Genomic DNA, 16969 nt, shown 5'->3' on the forward strand with positions numbered 1-16969 from the left:
TCTCTCTCAGGGGAACGCATGTTTGGCTTTTTGGAACTGTAGAGAACGCAGGGCCAATAAACACCTAGCCGCGGCATCGGATGCAGTAAATTGGTGTAAAGCCTTAGACGAGAATAAAAACTGACGCAATGATGTTGCTATCCGCTTTCAAAGGTCACTCAAGAGAGATGCTACATGCAGCAGAAGCATTTTACAATTGTGTAATTTACAATGAGAAAACTGATTAACACGAACCTGTGTGTCTTTTCCCCCCCATGACTCTAAAATGTAGAAAAAAAAGTACTTTTTTTTTTTTATTAGGTTTACAAGATAATTTTCAAGCTATTTTCATTCTCACTACAATTCAAAATGTAAATAAGCTTTACTCCAATTGGATAGCTGTCACTCTCTTGTTAAATTGCAAAAGAGTAATAGCCAGCTTACCCAAAATAATTCCTCTTTTTACACACATTGCCCTTGTTACACTGCCAGTAAAATACACAATTTTCCTCCTTTTTCTATGACTGTGTTCATTCTAAAAGGTCCAAACTTGTGGAGAGTAAATTCACCTCGCAACTTTAGCGTCAGAGCAGCAACAGAAGCCCTTGTGAAGCCCCTTTTAGACTACTTTTAAAAGCAGTTTTATTGCCTTATTTTGGTGATAAACAGCACCGTCAGTGAATGGAAAAATTTCTGCCTTCTGAATAGTATCAGAGTCCTACCACAGGTAGAATGGAGATTTTGGTTATAGCAAACATACTTTTATCAATATCTTGGACCGTGATTTTTTTATTTTTTTATTTTATTATATCTCTGTGTAAAAGAGGCTGAAATATCGGAGGAAACGACCGAGTATGTCTAGTTTATGATAATACAAATCCTTTAAAAACAGCACATGGCGCTGGCATATCCTTTGTACTCCAATTCTCTTGTAAACAGGACAGCATCTCATCGCAGTCTTGTGAATAGGTTCTTATTGCTTCCTCCAAAAAAGCCTCAAGCTGAAGGAGAAAGTGGCATTCTACCATATGCTTGCACAAAAACCGCCATATGTCCCACTAGTTAATTCATGTTCTATCTAAAGGGCCGGAGTTTCGTAATTTTTTTTGTTCAGCTGTGGGCGCTGCGTGGCACTTAAGTCATGTGATTCTGTTAAGTGAGGACCTGTTGTTCTCCAGTGTGACATTACAGATGAATGTGCGTTACTGTTGGAAGTGAGAAAAAAACAGCTTTTAAAAAAAAATGATTTATCTATAAATAATGAGAGACGCCGTCGGGGGTAATAAAAGGTCAGCTGCTGGGAAATTTGGGATAAAATTAGGACTTCGCTGGGTTGCGCACAGTGGAACGGACAGATGGAAGATGGGCTCCCCGGGAGTCGGGACCTGCTACAATTAGCCGTGTGTGCACACAAACGCACACATTCAGACATGAAAGTTTGAACACCCACACTGACAAGTCTGTGAAATTACACAGTACTCTTCCAAAAGAAAGAATGAATACAGTAGTTAGGAAAATCTGTGTGACTCATAATGTGGTTTGTTGTACAGGAGCTCACAATTGTGATCAACTTCTACTGCATATGTCAGAATATGATCTGGTTCTTGTTGATGTAGGATTAATTTAGAAATGCATGACAACTGTCCGAGCACAATGTGAATGAGCATTCAAGGTCAGGATTAGAGAACAGAGTCCCATTCTGACATTTCAAGATGTTCATTTGCAAGAAATGTGCCTGGTGATTGAGCTGAGGGTCTGCTAGTCAGTTAGCGGTTAGCGGAGAGAAGGGTAGCTATGGGACACTGGATCCAGAGCCAAGTCATGTAAACACCTGCAGGGTATCAGTGATAGGTGCAATGGCGACATGCTGAACCATGACAACCCAGCGTCGAAACATATTAGCACATTAGTTAATGAAACTCTTGTATCGCCATTTTATACCACGTCATTTAAAACCTTTTCTTTATTTATCCGGTATGAATTGCCTTCTCTTACCTACCATCATTCTGCATTTCACTGAGTTTTGCCCGGAGTGACTGAGGCGGAAATCACAATTGTTCACCTCCCAGGAAGTGGAAACATCCAGCTTCTGATAATGATATTGGATTGTCGAGAAGGTTTTATGTTACAGCTTGCAATCCTCACGAGTCACAACAAAGAAGACAGAAAAACATCGTGAGTTTTCTAAGTGTTACAGTAGAGCCTGTTATTGAGAAAATTTTGAAGAATTTCTTTAAAAAAAATACATATTAGATCCGCTGTATATTATTGCTTTGAATTGAAAAATAAATGAATTTAATGCCATTTCCATTCTTCTGAGACATGACAAAACATTTTTTGTATGAGGTGAGTGTTTTCCAGCACTGACGTTTATTCAAAATCCAAAAATCTTGACTACTTCCTGGGTTTTGTTGACGATTTAATCAACAAGCAGCTGAGCTCAAGAACAAGAGGCCCCCTTCACTGTTATGTTCTGGGGTTGGATCCCAAAATGCAGACACAAATAAGAGTTTTAACACTTTATTCGCATAACATCAAGAGGAGTGGAACTAACTTGACTTGACCAGAAACAACGGGAAGGCATCATGGATCCAGAGGCATGGAACAACGCGAGCAGAGGAGCAGGTGGCCACATGGACAGAGGAACGGATTAATAATTTGGCACCAGCACACCTCTTTCAGACTTATATAGACAGCGAATGCATCAGATTGGCTGTGGCCAAACATGTGGGTAACAGGGTTGACATGGATTTATCTGACCAGATAAAGAGATGAAAGTTTCCTGACATCACATAGCTTCTGACTTCACATAGCTTCTTACCAGTTGAAACTAGATGCTGGTTACATCAGTTCAAAACAGACACCTGACCGCACAGTCATGACCCGAACATAACCGTCACCATAAATCAAACACAGACAAAACACAGTCATGACATTCACAACTTTCTCCACGAGTGTGAGCACAAGCATATCACATTCCTATTCCTTGCTGTAGAGGTAGGAAAGTTGCAAAAAATGAAATAAACAAAAGGCAGTAAAGTCAAGTTGAAAGGAGTGCAACTGGGAAGGAAGGATCTTCATAATAATTAATTTAAATAAGACTCCAAAAGAGAGAAACACTCCAAATGGGACTTGAACCCACAATCCCTGGCTTAGGAGGCCAGTGCCTTATCCATTAGGCCACTGGAGCTAATGTTATGACATGAAAGCCCTGACCAACAGTGCCGCCTCTCCGATTTGGTCTGAAAATAGTCCAAATGTGTTATACCTGTAGCCATGGCAGCGACAGTGATTCCCACTTAGGCATCTCTGTAGGAGGCACAACCTTCTCATTGAGACACAGACATGCATATGCCCTGCTGCCACCTGTGAACATGGCACACTTACATAACAAGGTCCGGACTACGGATGTGAGAACCTTGTGATCTACTGTTCTCCACACCTTCAGCGTCAACAGCATCCGAGCAAAGACCTGTACAATACCTGTTGCCGACACGGACTGAGAGGAGCTTTCAAGGGTCTCTTTGAGCTCCCATTAGTTGATGTCCTCGGCCTAAAACACAATGGCCGGGTGATGATCACACGCAGGCTATTGCAAATCGCCCCGCACAAGTCTGAAATCAGTGGAAGAGAGCGTGCAAAGTGGGGAGGAAAAATGAGGTTTCCTACACTGATGAATCATTAGTGATAAAGCTGAGGCTGAGCCACCATAGCTGGATTTAGAAACCTCACACTCATTCAACGCGCTCCCTTTCTTTCTCACTGTCCTCTCGCTCACTGTTTGACTGATGACTTGCCCTCTGAAGCTCTAAGGATGTCACACTTTGGTAAGTGCGCTACACACAAGGGAATATGGGTATATTTCGGTCCCTTAAGATGAAATCTAAACTAATGTATAATTACTTGACTTAAGCTAACTATTTTGGGAAAAAAAGTGACCCTTGTTCCCAAGCTCTAAAAGTATGTACGAGCCATTATTACAAAAGCAGTAACTTTAGGGGTATTGGACAAACAAAAACTCACAGATGTGACAGCATGAAAACAGATTTGTCAATTTAGCGCCTCATTGTTGTGGCTTGGATAAGGTTATTTTCTTGCTATTATAAAAAAGATGCTAGGCAATGTAACCCATTTTATAGGTCATAGTAGAATAGGGAGATAAAATGTCCTCTTTTGACACTTTTTTTTTTTTTTTACATCCTATCCATTTTTTTTTTTGTTTTAATAAATTCAGGGAAATGTCAGTTTTCATTGTGGAGCAAATAGGAGGCGGAGTACACCATTGTTACCACGACTTGTAAACTGCAGACTGCTCCTAAAGCGATTGTGAGAGATGGAAAAAAAAAAAAGTGGATTTTGTGTGTGCATTTATCATTGTATCATTGTTATATATTTTTAACCTTTTTTTTTTTTTTTTTTTTAGAAAAAAAGTAGGTCATCTTTCGGTGAACTGCACTTCCTGAATGTTCAAATAAGGTCGTAAGTAGTGTCAACAGCCCAGAATTTTATTTTAGTTTCACTGGTAGCTAGGGATGTAACGATAACTGCAATATCGTGATATCGCGATATTAAAACTGCCACAACATATCGTCATCGTCGTCATGTCACGATATTAAAAGCAGCACATCTGTTAAAAAAAAAAAAAGAAGTCGGGTTTATTTCCACTTGTGCAGTTGTAGCACCCTCTGGTGGCTACTTTTTGAATGCAGTTTAATTTTCACATGGCATGTTTTGGCTCTTCTATGTTTAAAATCCATGATAATGGTCAGATGAAGGGGAATATAATATACTTGTGAACAGAGTCAATATGAGTCAATTGACTCATGGAGGAACTCAATTTACTGTATTGATTAATTTCTTATGTAATTTAAATATTAATTAATTAATTAATTATTTTATTAATTTTTTTTAATCAATTTATTGTAATGCTTTTATTAGTGCCTCAATATACATATTATATTTATATATTTTTATATATAATATTTATAATATTTGTATATTTTTCAGTGCTGTAATGTACAAAAACAATATTGTGTGTTTGTTGTTGTTATTGTATGAGCTCATTTTTTACAATATTGTGACCTTTTATATCGCCAACTTCCCCATATCATAATTATCGTATCGTGACCTTCATATCGTGATAATATCATATTGTGATGTTTGGTTATCGTTACGTCCCTAATGGTAGCGCTCTGCACTCGCAAACTGGAGACACAGTTGTGGTGTGGGTTCAATCCACACTCGCATTAAAGAAAAAAAAAAGTAAAAAGTCCATCATGGGAACAAAAAGTTGCGGCTTAAAAGGTTATCAGTATTTATTCATTTATAAAGGAAGACTTCAAAAGAAGAGGAGGCAGATGCAATGTCATAAATTGAAGTATGGCATCTTTGAGTAAACTTTGAATATCATTTGCTTATCTTGAAGCCGGCCCAAGTGTACTCTTTTCTGGAAATAGAAGACGTATTGGATTGACACTTGAGTGGGGTGTGGTTTGAGAGCATTAAGCTGACATGCCCAAAGCGTTTGAGAACAAAAACAGCACTTTGATTTTTCAAGCATCATTTTTGTTTTAATTTACACTTTAAAAGTCTTTTTTTATTTTTATGCTATACTATGAACAGTACTAAACATTTTACACATCATCTTTAAAGAAAGACTTTGTGATTTATTGTGTTTTGTACATCAGTAAAGGTTTTTATGACCGCTAATTGGCTGTGTTGGTGACAGTGTGTTGCAAATATAACTGACACAAACGCACGTGCTGTGCATCCTGAGGTCAAATCCAGCTGATGACAAGTGTGAAAGGCATCACTCGACCCCGAGACTGATACGCCTCCAGCATCATCTACCCATATTCACTCTCTCAACAAGCAACTATTACAAGTAATGCTGCACATGACAGGTGCTTCACCCAAAGCGAAACAGTGAATAAGCTCTTTTCCAGTAAGGCGTGATAACAGGACTTAACTCCGAGTAGAAGCAGAGCAGATGGGCTTAGCAAAGTCTGTACTCTTAATTTGATGTGGGAAGTCTTTGTTTAAGGAGAAAAAAAAAAGGTTGCATCTTCATAATGTGGCTTCTATTTACTTTCAGATTCACGTGTGATCCGACACAATGGAGGGATTGTCAGCCTCCGTTTTCTGAATGATGCATCAAGTTGCTGTCAACTGGCGGTGCCATATACGAAGGGAGGAAGGGAGGAATAAGATGGGGGGGAGTAGATAGAGAAGGAGAGAGAGGTAGGCTGCAAATGGCAGCTTCTGTGACACTTCAGAAAGGGAGCGAGGGAGGGGGGACAGAAAGGAGAGAGAGAGAGAGAGAGAGAGAGAGTGAGCGGGAGTCCAACGAGATCAGATTGCAAAGATTGATAGAGAGAGGTGTTCACTTAATAAGCGGTGAGGAACTCTTGGACAATTTCATGGGAACTGTGAAGGATTGTCGTCACGTCACAGAAGTTGACTTGCACAAATGAAGGATTTGACAGATGTAAAAGTCAGATTTTTTTTTTTTTAAATAACTTGGAGTAGTGTGTTTAGAGCACAAGTGGATTTTTCGGATCCGATTCTCTGCCTTCCGACCAAGCAAGGATGAAGAAATTTAAAGAGAGCGCATTGCTTCTGATGCTAAGGATGATGGGGTGGTTTATTCGGGAATTGGACTAAATCAAAAGACAGACGAGCTCGATTCAGAGATGCCTCAGTTCGGCTGACAACGGATGCTGCATGAGAAGAGAGCGCCTTTTTAGTCCTGCATGCAGACTGGGAGAGGACAGGTAGAAATAAAGGTAAGAAATAAAACACAATTCACGACTAACCTGCAAACACTGACTATATAAAAACAAACTGTTTGCAGATTATAGCATTTTACCAATTTGTATTTGGTAAGAGATGAATGTAATCGGAAACAACTAGTTGCTACCATCAAGTCAGTATAGATTTACTGCACTGATAATAGACTGTCAAATATATTATTGAGTGTTAGGCTTTGTTTGAGGCCTCACCTTTATATGCATGTTCCATTGTTCAACTTAATACAGACCAAAAATAAATAAATAAACATACAGTAATATCTCCTATGTTATTGTCATTGTAAATGCAGAATTGTATCTATTGGAGGTGTACCTAACATCATGGCCAGTATGTGTGTTATTCATTCCTAAATAAATAAAATGAATGCAAAATCCCCGCCTTTACAAGCAACAAATAGCTGAACAATAAATCCACAGGTTCCCAGCTGAAGCATTTTAGTTACTCATCTTCCTGAGTGGACCATTTCAAGTGATTAAATGCAAAAAAACAAACTTGTATAACACCTGAGAGCTGTGTGTGTTTGTGCACGTGCGTATTCTTCTATCCCCTGCATAAACAAAGCCTACAGAGACAGCGGCCGAAGCAAATGAATACCGAAAATGCAGCACGGCATGACAGCTTCATGACCTCATCGTGCTTTTCATCTCTGCTTTGTTCGCGCCGCTCACGTTTAGGGGCCGAAGAGGGTTTCGAGCCTGCAAAGAGGTCATTTTGATTGTCACGTTTCAGGGGGTGATTCATCTGATGGACGTGATTTAAAATGCGCAAATAAAGAACTTGTTTGTGGGAATGATAAATGAAGGAGAGTCAGGTGTGGGATGTCAGAACAGCTACAGGTGCAGCTTGCAAAAAAAAACAAAAAAAAAAACATGCAATTTAACAGCTGCTGCAATGACAGTCCTAAATGAACACTTCTCGCTAGCACCCCTCTCAGGGTCCACCTGTGATGGAACCCCAGCGCAGAGGGGAGGAGTCAGACGTACCCTCAAATAGGGAGTCTCACACATGCAAAATAGTGCAGAAAGATACACGTAGACGGCATATGTGCATGTTCAAGTGGGGTTGCTAGCTATAGGAAAATACCTGTAGGTCACTTGAGAAGAGATGGTGTGCTATAGGAAAATCCAATGACACCTGAGCCTGGGCTCTTCCTTCAACAATGGCCGCCTTGGGAGGTGGGCAGCCAACGTAGTGGCTCAGCTCAGTTTCCCTACGTGCTCGTCTTCACATAACGCGCCCTCTCCCACTCCACTTCATTATCCCAATCTCCGCCATTGTTGTGCACATCCAATTATGCATTCTGTTCGTCCTAATCAGCGGGCTCAGCTCCCCTCCCGGACGCCCCTCTCAAGGCCCCCTGAGAACAGGCTCGGCAGACTCGATGACACGCGCAGTCTCAATAATTTGACAAGTCCTCACAAATGAATCAATGGTCCACTGTAGGAGGCTCGTCTGTCTGTCTATCTATCTATCTATCTATCTATCCATCCATCCATCCATCCATCCATCCATCCATCCATCCATCCATCCATCCATGCGACATATAGTGACAAACAGTTAAGTCGCAAGTGTCCAAACTTTTTCCTCCTAGGGCCACATTCAGAAAAATCAAAGGATTCAAGGGATTGTAGTTTAGGATTTTACCCTAGAACCCACTCGAAAATATCAGCCCATGCACTGAACACAGCTGAATCCCAGCTCTACATTCAGAACAAAAACGATACTGTCTTAAGCTGACCATTTTAAAAGCAGTATAAAAATAATTTTTACTAGTTTAGTTCATTTACATATTTAGAAAAGCTCTACATCTATATAAAATAGAGCTGCCAAATGATTACATTTTTAATCAGATTAATCACAATTTCGAACTTTAATTAATCACGATTAATCACTTTATTAAAAAGGGTTTTTATCAACATTTTTTGCACGCTAAATTTAACAAGCACCTGTTATATGTTAATTCTTTCTACATTTAATGTTAGGAGGACGTCTTCAACATTTTTTTAATCCACTTCACACAGTCATCCTCGTCTTTTTGTAATCGGTTACTTACTTGTGTAATTTAAAATGAAGAAAAAATATGACCCCAACAGTTTGACATAAACAAATATTCTGAATGTCATACACAAAAATTTATTAAATGCTTTACTTTCATGCATGTAGTTATGTTTATTGGTCAAACACCGGTGCTACCGTTTTACGTAACCATCCGATGTCAAGCTAAACGATAATCTGCGGTTGAAATTAATAGTGCGATTAATCTGCGTTAATACATGATTAATGTGATAACTTTTTGTGATTAATCAGTGAGTTGATGCTTTCACTTTGACAGCACTAATCTAAAAAAAATGTATTAGCAGCAAATGTCATTTTTAGTGCGGGCCGCTTAGAAATAGACGGCGGGCAACAAATGGCCCCGGGCCATAGCTTGGACACCATTGAGTTAAGCAATAGCTATAATTTAGATATTTTCTAGCGGTGTCCTTATGTCAAACATTCGCATGAGATCAAATCTAAGTCATGAGTTGAACTTGTAGCCCGTGATCCACTCTGATACATGAACAGTCTAAGTGTGAAGTGAAGTGAAGCACTCACTAAATTGCAGCCGCGCAGGTGGTTTGTACGTCGGGAGAGATGAGAGAAGTACTTATCTAATGATTTCAAGGACTCCTGCTGGGTTTTTACTTGCACTCAACCAACACATTGGACATCCGACACTTGCACGACTATGATAGACTGCTCACAGCGTGGAGGTCAAGCATTAAGATGTCTCAGGCCAAGTTCCGTCGGCACGGTCACTGTATCATCGAGCGCTCTCAGATGTTTTCCCATTTTAAATTCACTTTTTCAACACTACCTGATACTTGTAGAAGTACGCCCCCTCTTGAGACGCTGTGAATGAGGTAATATGGCTGCAGATTCAGGCAACAAGCGGCCGGGGGCATGTGGGATTTGGGAGTGCACATGAGTGATCTGTCAAGTCTTCAGGGCCCAAATCAGGCAGGCGGACGCAGAGCGGCTGTGGCAAGGCGATAAAAGCCGTCTGTGCCCAGAGGGGGTCCACAGTCCGGTCCCTCATGGTTAGGAGCCCCTGAACCTGAGACGCAAAAATCCAGCATGATGTCCAGGTTACCTGCTATCATTTCCACCACATAGCAAAGGATGTGTTTCTGCCTGCTATGACTCTTAATAACTAAACTCCAAGTATAGAATTAAGAAGTATGCCATTCGGGTCATGGAACAAAGCACCATGGGAAGCTGATATAAATGTAATGCATCCTCCCCAAATGATTAATATGGTAAAGTTGTACACAATGGGGTCAAACAGAGTCCCATTCCCTACATCCCAGCATGCAGCATCTGGTACTGCGTGTCCATGGAATAAGTGGCACACATAGAGGCCCACTGGGAGTTAGCGTAAGCGTGCACAGACGCACAGCATCCCCGACTCCCAGACAAAAGTATTCTGCTGAAAGGACAATAGACAATTTGGGCCACAAAAGAACAGAAGGAGGCTTTTCTGTTGGATTTGTCACATCTGCATGGCACGCAGCTGATACACTATAAATACAAGCAAGACAAAGTGCAAACGAACAGTTTATAGACTTCGCATTCACTTTTGGCTGAAGGAATAACAGCCTGTCATTTTGTGGTGACAAAGCATGACATCAGTGCTGGCTGTCATATTTGTTGTTGTTTTTTCAGTTTCTAAAATGAAAATATTAGGGATGTCATTTTTAAGCGTAATAAAATGCATGCTTTCAATAATTAACTCACGACTAATCACAAATTTTATATCAGTTCTATGCTTTTTTTTTTTTTTCGTAATCTTGTTAACATCAAAGCGGGAAAAAAACGTTAAACTACCAGTAATATAAATATGGCTGCATCTTTTAGCCACAGTAATTTCATAATAATTCATAAAATTGAGTTGTACTGTACTGTACTGTAAAAAACGAGTGCGATATTGATTTGTGTCAAGGTCATTTTTCTGCCTCTAGATGGCATAATGCATTTGTAAGACGTCATGACAGCCCTGTGCATTTTTTCTTTTCACATTAAGAGTTATTGAAACTTTAGTATGAAGTAACCTGTGAAATTCTGCGCAGTTTTAAAATTGTAAAATACAACTTAACCCCAGTCTCCACAAATATATGCATTATTATTAAATTTATTACTGATCAATTTTGACATGGACGTGTCTTCTGCGTTGCGACTGGAATTACGCCAGTACAGACTTTACAAGTAAAGGGGTGATCATTAATCGTGTGTTACAAAAAAAATGAGTGGCGTTAAAGGAACTTTAAATTAACTCGAAATTAACACACTCATTTTGACAGCCCTAGAAAACATATGATGTTGCTGTTATTACGGCTCTTTACTCGTTAAGAATCATGAAATGAAACTTCATCTAACTGGATTCAGATGATAATAATAAGTAATTCAGGACAGCTATGCTGAAGCTATGCTGAAGGATAGGAACTAATTTTATAACTCAGTTTTCAAGGTTTGAGAAGAACCAGAATTTAATTGTATCAACTATGAGAGAATTGGCACTTTTCTGTTGTTCTGTTGACAATGGAATAGGTCCAACACAAACATGGCTGTGGTCATCTTGCCTATACACCCCGCCGGGGTAACAAGTCAGACCAAATCAAGCTGAACTAACAAAAATGAGCCTGATATGTCAGCCATATGATTGATTGACTGGTGATCTGCCCGGAGAAAACCCAACCCAAGATCGCTTTAAGCTTTAATTCATTCACTGGATTTTTGACGTCTATAGCCGTCAATGGCACTAAATGAGCTCAAGGTTGAGAAATGGCAAGGAATTGGATCACCTAATAGTTTTTTGTCTTTTCTATTGGAGTGATACATTTTCACGAGACTGACAATATTGTCCTTCTCCTTCTAGGGACTCGATACTGGGACAAGGATCCCTTGCAGCTTCCTGCCGATGGCCTACTAAAACGCAACTTTCCAAGTGATCAAACTGTGAGGGGTCGCGATCACACACTGGGACTCCATGGCCGGCCTTTCCGTCCTGATCCCGCAGCTGGAGGTGGCAGGAGTATGAGCGCGGGAAGGATCAACCGCTACAGCATCGTGTCGTCCGAGGAAGAGGGCCTCCGTCTCACTACCATGCATGGTATGAACGGTTTTGGCAATGGCAAGATCCACACGCGCCGCAAGTGTCGCAACCGCTTTGTCAAAAAGAACGGCCAGTGCAATGTGCAGTTTGCCAACATGGACGACAAGTCACAGCGCTACATGGCGGACATATTCACCACGTGCGTGGATATCCGCTGGCGATGGATGCTGGTGGTCTTCACTCTAGTGTTTGTCGTTTCTTGGCTGGCCTTCGGCCTGGCCTTCTGGGTCATCGCCTTGCTGCACGGGGATCTGGATAATCCAGCCGGAGATGACAACTTCACCCCGTGCGTCCTCCAAGTCAATGGATTTGTGGCCGCCTTTCTCTTCTCCATTGAAACGCAGTCGACGATAGGCTACGGCTACCGTTGTGTCACCGAGGAGTGTCCGGTCGCGGTCTTCATGGTGGTGTTCCAGTCTATCGTGGGCTGCCTCATCGACTGCTTCATGATTGGCGCCATCATGGCTAAGATGGCGAGGCCGAAGAAGCGGGCGCAAACGCTGCTGTTTAGCCACAATGCTGTCATTGCGATGCGGGACGGAAAACTGTGCCTCATGTGGCGGGTGGGGAACCTTCGCAAGAGCCACATAGTGGAGGCCCACGTCAGGGCGCAGCTCATCAAGCCTCGGATCACCGACGAAGGAGAGTATATTCCTCTTGACCAAATAGACATCAACGTGGGCTTTGACAAAGGCCTGGACAGGATTTTTTTGGTTTCCCCCATAACTATTCTCCATGAGATCGATGTGGAGAGCCCTCTTTTTGGGATCAGCAAACAGGACCTGGAGACTTCTGACTTTGAGATTGTCGTGATCTTGGAGGGAATGGTGGAGGCCACAGCCATGACCACTCAGGCGCGGAGTTCCTACTTAGCCTCGGAGATCCTTTGGGGACACAGGTTTGAGCCGGTCTTGTTTGAGGAGAAGAACCTTTACAAGGTGGATTACGCTCACTTTCACAAAACCTACGAGGTGCCGTCCACCCCCCGATGCAGTGCCAAGGACATGTTGGAGAATAAATTCCTTGTTCCAACTTCAAACTCCTTCTGCTATGAAAATGAGCTGGCTTTCCTCAACCGGGAGGAGGAGGAGGAGGAGGAGGACGTAGGTGGCGGGAATATAGCACTGGCGAACCTCAGTCCGGACCGGACCAGCCGACATGAGTTTGAACGCTTGCAGGCCACCAGGACTCTGGATCAAAGGTCTTATCGGAGAGAGTCGGAAATATGAAATATATTTCCTGTAGGTCCAGGCTTTCTTGTCAGAGACTGTCAAAATGCAGAACAATGCAACGTGCCATAGGAATCACTGACTATTGTGCTAGATTGAGATAAAAGGGGACATAACTGGAGTGAATGTGGCAAACTAAAGAGTATGCAGCTTAGAAAACTGTGGTAAGGAATGTCTACAATCAAGGAAAAGTCTAGAGAAAGACCTTCTTCCTTCATGGAAACTTGAATCTTTTTTCACTGGTCACTTTTGAGTGTGTAAACAATACTAATGAGCTATAACAAATTGACATCACTGACTTTAAGGTGTAAATACATTTCTTAGTTATGGTCTAGTTTGTGTGCTGTCTCGGTTTCTAAACGCACCTAAAAGTAGAATGCGCTCCATCAACTTTTTTTGAGCGCAATATTCTTATTGTTTGCATAATTTGCTGGACATAAGTTTAGTGGCACATTCAAAGTTTGTGCACTGCTGCATTGAGATGCAACGAGCCATAACAAAACACCTGATCACAAGCCACTGACATCACTATCCCAAGTTGTGATCCGGCCAGCGTCACATGAGAAGGCGACATTATTTGCACTTTAAAAGCATACAAAGTAAATAAATGAATTACATAACTCAAATGCAATATGTAATGGTACCACTGAGGGATGTATTTCAGCACATTATAAAAAGCACCTTAAAATGTAATTTCACTTTGAGCAAAACCTGATATGCTAAACAAAATACATTTTTTTTTTAAAAATATGACAAAATCTAACTTTTTTTTTCCATTTGATTTTAGAAGTTTTACAATAACTAAAACAATAACAAACTAACAAAAAACTTTTTTTGTGATTATTTGCGCCTCAGAAATTAATCTATGCATATTTTTCACAATGTCAGAAAATAGAATTTTCAAAAATAGCTTCAATATGGTCTCATTTTGGTTTGAGCAAAATTACGTAATCATACAAATGTATCTCACACATATCATGACATATTAATTCAATATTTCCATACTATAGACAGTATGAACAAGACTAATGAAAAATAATTGTTGGTCTTTCCACATGATATCATATCATACTATACAGAACACCATTTTGTCAATATGCTAGCACAGAAAATGTATTGGACCAAAGCTTGTGTAGAAGCAATAAACATTGAAGCACATCTTTGAATTTGTTTTCACACTGCTTCTTTTGAAAATAGTAAGTATTAAAATATATTATTTTGGATGACTCTATCACAGCATACCAATCATGTTGGCATTTCTAAATAAATTAATACAGGTTTAGATGCAGTATTCTGCTGTGTATTCATTACAAATAAGAATATTCATGAAATAACAAACGACTTCCTTTTACATACTTCCGCGAGAAAAATATTGTTCCATCACAATGGAAGGGAAAGAAAATGTACTTGGCATTAGAAAGTAGCTATCAAGAGTTAATATTTTATGCTAGACTTATATTTGAGCATATGGCAATAAGATTAAGTCTTTTATAAGATTATATTTGATATACGTATGGAATTGAAAGCTCAGGAAAGGACCATGAAAAATGTGTCACGTTGGTCAGAATGTTTGTATTTGTGTTTCTTGTCACGTTAGACCCCTTATATTTACTTGGATTGCCTGACATTTATTGGTCAAGTGATGTTTTTCTTTTGAAATTTGATTTCTATTACATAAAGTATGATACAAAGAGAACAAGCGCTCATTGCCTTCTGGGAAGGATTTTAATGCTTTTGTTTCTCCACACCTGATCACACGTATTTAGTGGTTTAAAATAAGGTGAAGTGTCACAAAAAGTTCTTTGTTGCATAACAATATTATCCCTTTTTTTTTGTCAGACATTGTCCACCTGATCCCTTAAAAAGTGTGTTCTAAAATGAGATGAAAAATGTATAGTGCACAGTAACATTATAGAATTGGCTGAATATAGCAGCTTATTTTTTTATACAAAATTCTTTTTGATAAAATACAGTGATCCATATTTATGTTTTTATCAGAATTCAACAATGAATCACTACTGAGAGGCCGAAATGTGGATTCGATGTCTTTTGTTATTTTCTTTTGACAGTTTAATTTCAATTTAGCACATTTTAAAGTGGTATTTCTCTTAAAGGGATGATTGGAAAATAACTTTGACCTCTGTAGAAGTCTTCCTATGCCCAGTAAATTCTCTACTGGCTTTTTTTGATTTTCATTCAGTCACAAAAATAATTCAAATAAAATAAAGTGAATAAAACCGTTTGCTGTTTGCGTGTTTCTTTTGTTGACTGCGAGATCCAAGTCTAACTTCTAATCAATGGTGGGAGTGGTTGCTAAGGTAATACATCACCATGAAGGGTGCTTTAAGATGAGAACAAGATTCATGTCACCACAGCCAAATGATTCCATGGTCTGAGGCCAATTATTCAAGAAGGTTCATCAATTAATCACGATGACACACAAGCAACCCGCGGGGCCAAGGGACTTTTAGCCAAAGCGGAACTTGACAAGCAGATTTGATCAGATCAATTGGTTGGTCGTGTCATTTTTTATTGTATTTTTTTTAAACATCAAATTCTGTTACGGCAGTCCAACATAGGCTACACGTATTTGATGAATACATTGTCACGTATTCTGCAGCTGAGAGCAGAAGCAACAGTAATTGCTAACATGTTATTTATTAACGATAAATAATCCCAAACTATTTGCACGGCATCAGTTGTTGTTAAATGATTCAGGTTGTGGTGATGAAGTTGCCCACGCACAGCTAGTGACAGATGTAGGATTATCATGCTGGCCACTGGCTGCGCGCAGATCAGGTCTCAGGATGGAAAACACAATGGCAGCACACAGGCCACGTCGAAGCCGTCTGCCAAGTTTCATTATGTAACACTTTAGGACAAGCGACGAGTGAAGCTTCTTTCTGGATTAATGGCGTTAATGAGCACAAACTCTGCGATAACATAACAGATTTGCAAAGGAAAACTCAGCTTTGAAAATGAGCTGACTTTTAATAGCCGCTGTGTGATATGATAGCGGTGTCGCATCACAGTAGGATTAGACACCGAAAGGTTCCGGACAATCAAGGGCATGTTGAGATAAACTACCCGGAAAACTGAGATCCAGACGGATAACAGAGAATGTTATTTCTTGTTCTACCAGGAGATTTCACAGATGTTAGGAAAATTGGAAATGCATGGAGTGGGGCATAGTCCGCAGTTCGTCCAAGATTTGAGGCTAAGATTTTGCATTAACCTTTTTTAATGGCATTATTTGACTTAGTCGAGTAATCATTTCATTAATATATACATATTTAATATTCAAACATGTCTGTTACTGCACAGTGACTTTACGAACATCCTGTAGTTACCAGATAAGGTAACAGTTAACTCATTTGCTCCCAATAACGTATAAATACGTTTTTTATGTTCTAAGTGTCCCAAAGACGTATTTATACGTTTTTTTTGTTTTTGTTTTTTTATGCTAGAGCATACAGAAGGCTTTGATGCAGCCTCTCAACTGCAAAGAACGGTTGCAGAAATTGTAGTTATTACACAAACGGCCAGCAGGTGGCAGCAGAGCAAAGGAGCTCAACCAGGGCCATCTAGAAAAAAAGCTCAATTACTTACAATTTTAAATAGATTTGTGAAAACTGATGAAACTTAGCTCTCTTCTAATGCTAATTGCTGCAAAACGGAAACAGAAACATGTTTTTTTTTTCCTGATGAAAGAAGAGACTTTAATATTTCTTTTGATAGGTTCCATGCTTTTACAGCAATAGAACAAAATATTCTGTGGGCCTTGCAAAATCAGTCAAAA

At 39.9% G+C, this 16969-nt stretch overlaps 1 protein-coding gene and 1 non-coding gene across 2 annotated transcripts; one reads left to right on the plus strand and one right to left on the minus strand.

The window, feature by feature from the left end:
* Window positions 1-3096: 3096 nt before the first annotated feature.
* Window positions 3097-3169, minus strand: trnar-ccu (transfer RNA arginine (anticodon CCU)). The gene has a single exon. It is a non-coding gene; the product is annotated as a tRNA-Arg (tRNA).
* Window positions 3170-6498: 3329 nt separating this feature from the next.
* kcnj12a (potassium inwardly rectifying channel subfamily J member 12a) lies at window positions 6499-15359 on the plus strand. The gene is made up of 2 exons (XM_077503408.1): window positions 6499-6764; window positions 11705-15359. The coding sequence occupies exon 2, from the start codon at window positions 11863-11865 to the stop codon at window positions 13168-13170; it is 1308 nt and encodes a 435-aa protein (XP_077359534.1). The 5' UTR covers window positions 6499-6764; window positions 11705-11862; the 3' UTR covers window positions 13171-15359.
* The last annotated feature ends 1610 nt before the right edge of the window (window positions 15360-16969 follow it).

This window comes from Festucalex cinctus, chromosome 17, assembly GCF_051991245.1.
Source record: "Festucalex cinctus isolate MCC-2025b chromosome 17, RoL_Fcin_1.0, whole genome shotgun sequence".
Taxonomy (NCBI): Eukaryota; Metazoa; Chordata; class Actinopteri; order Syngnathiformes; family Syngnathidae; genus Festucalex; species Festucalex cinctus.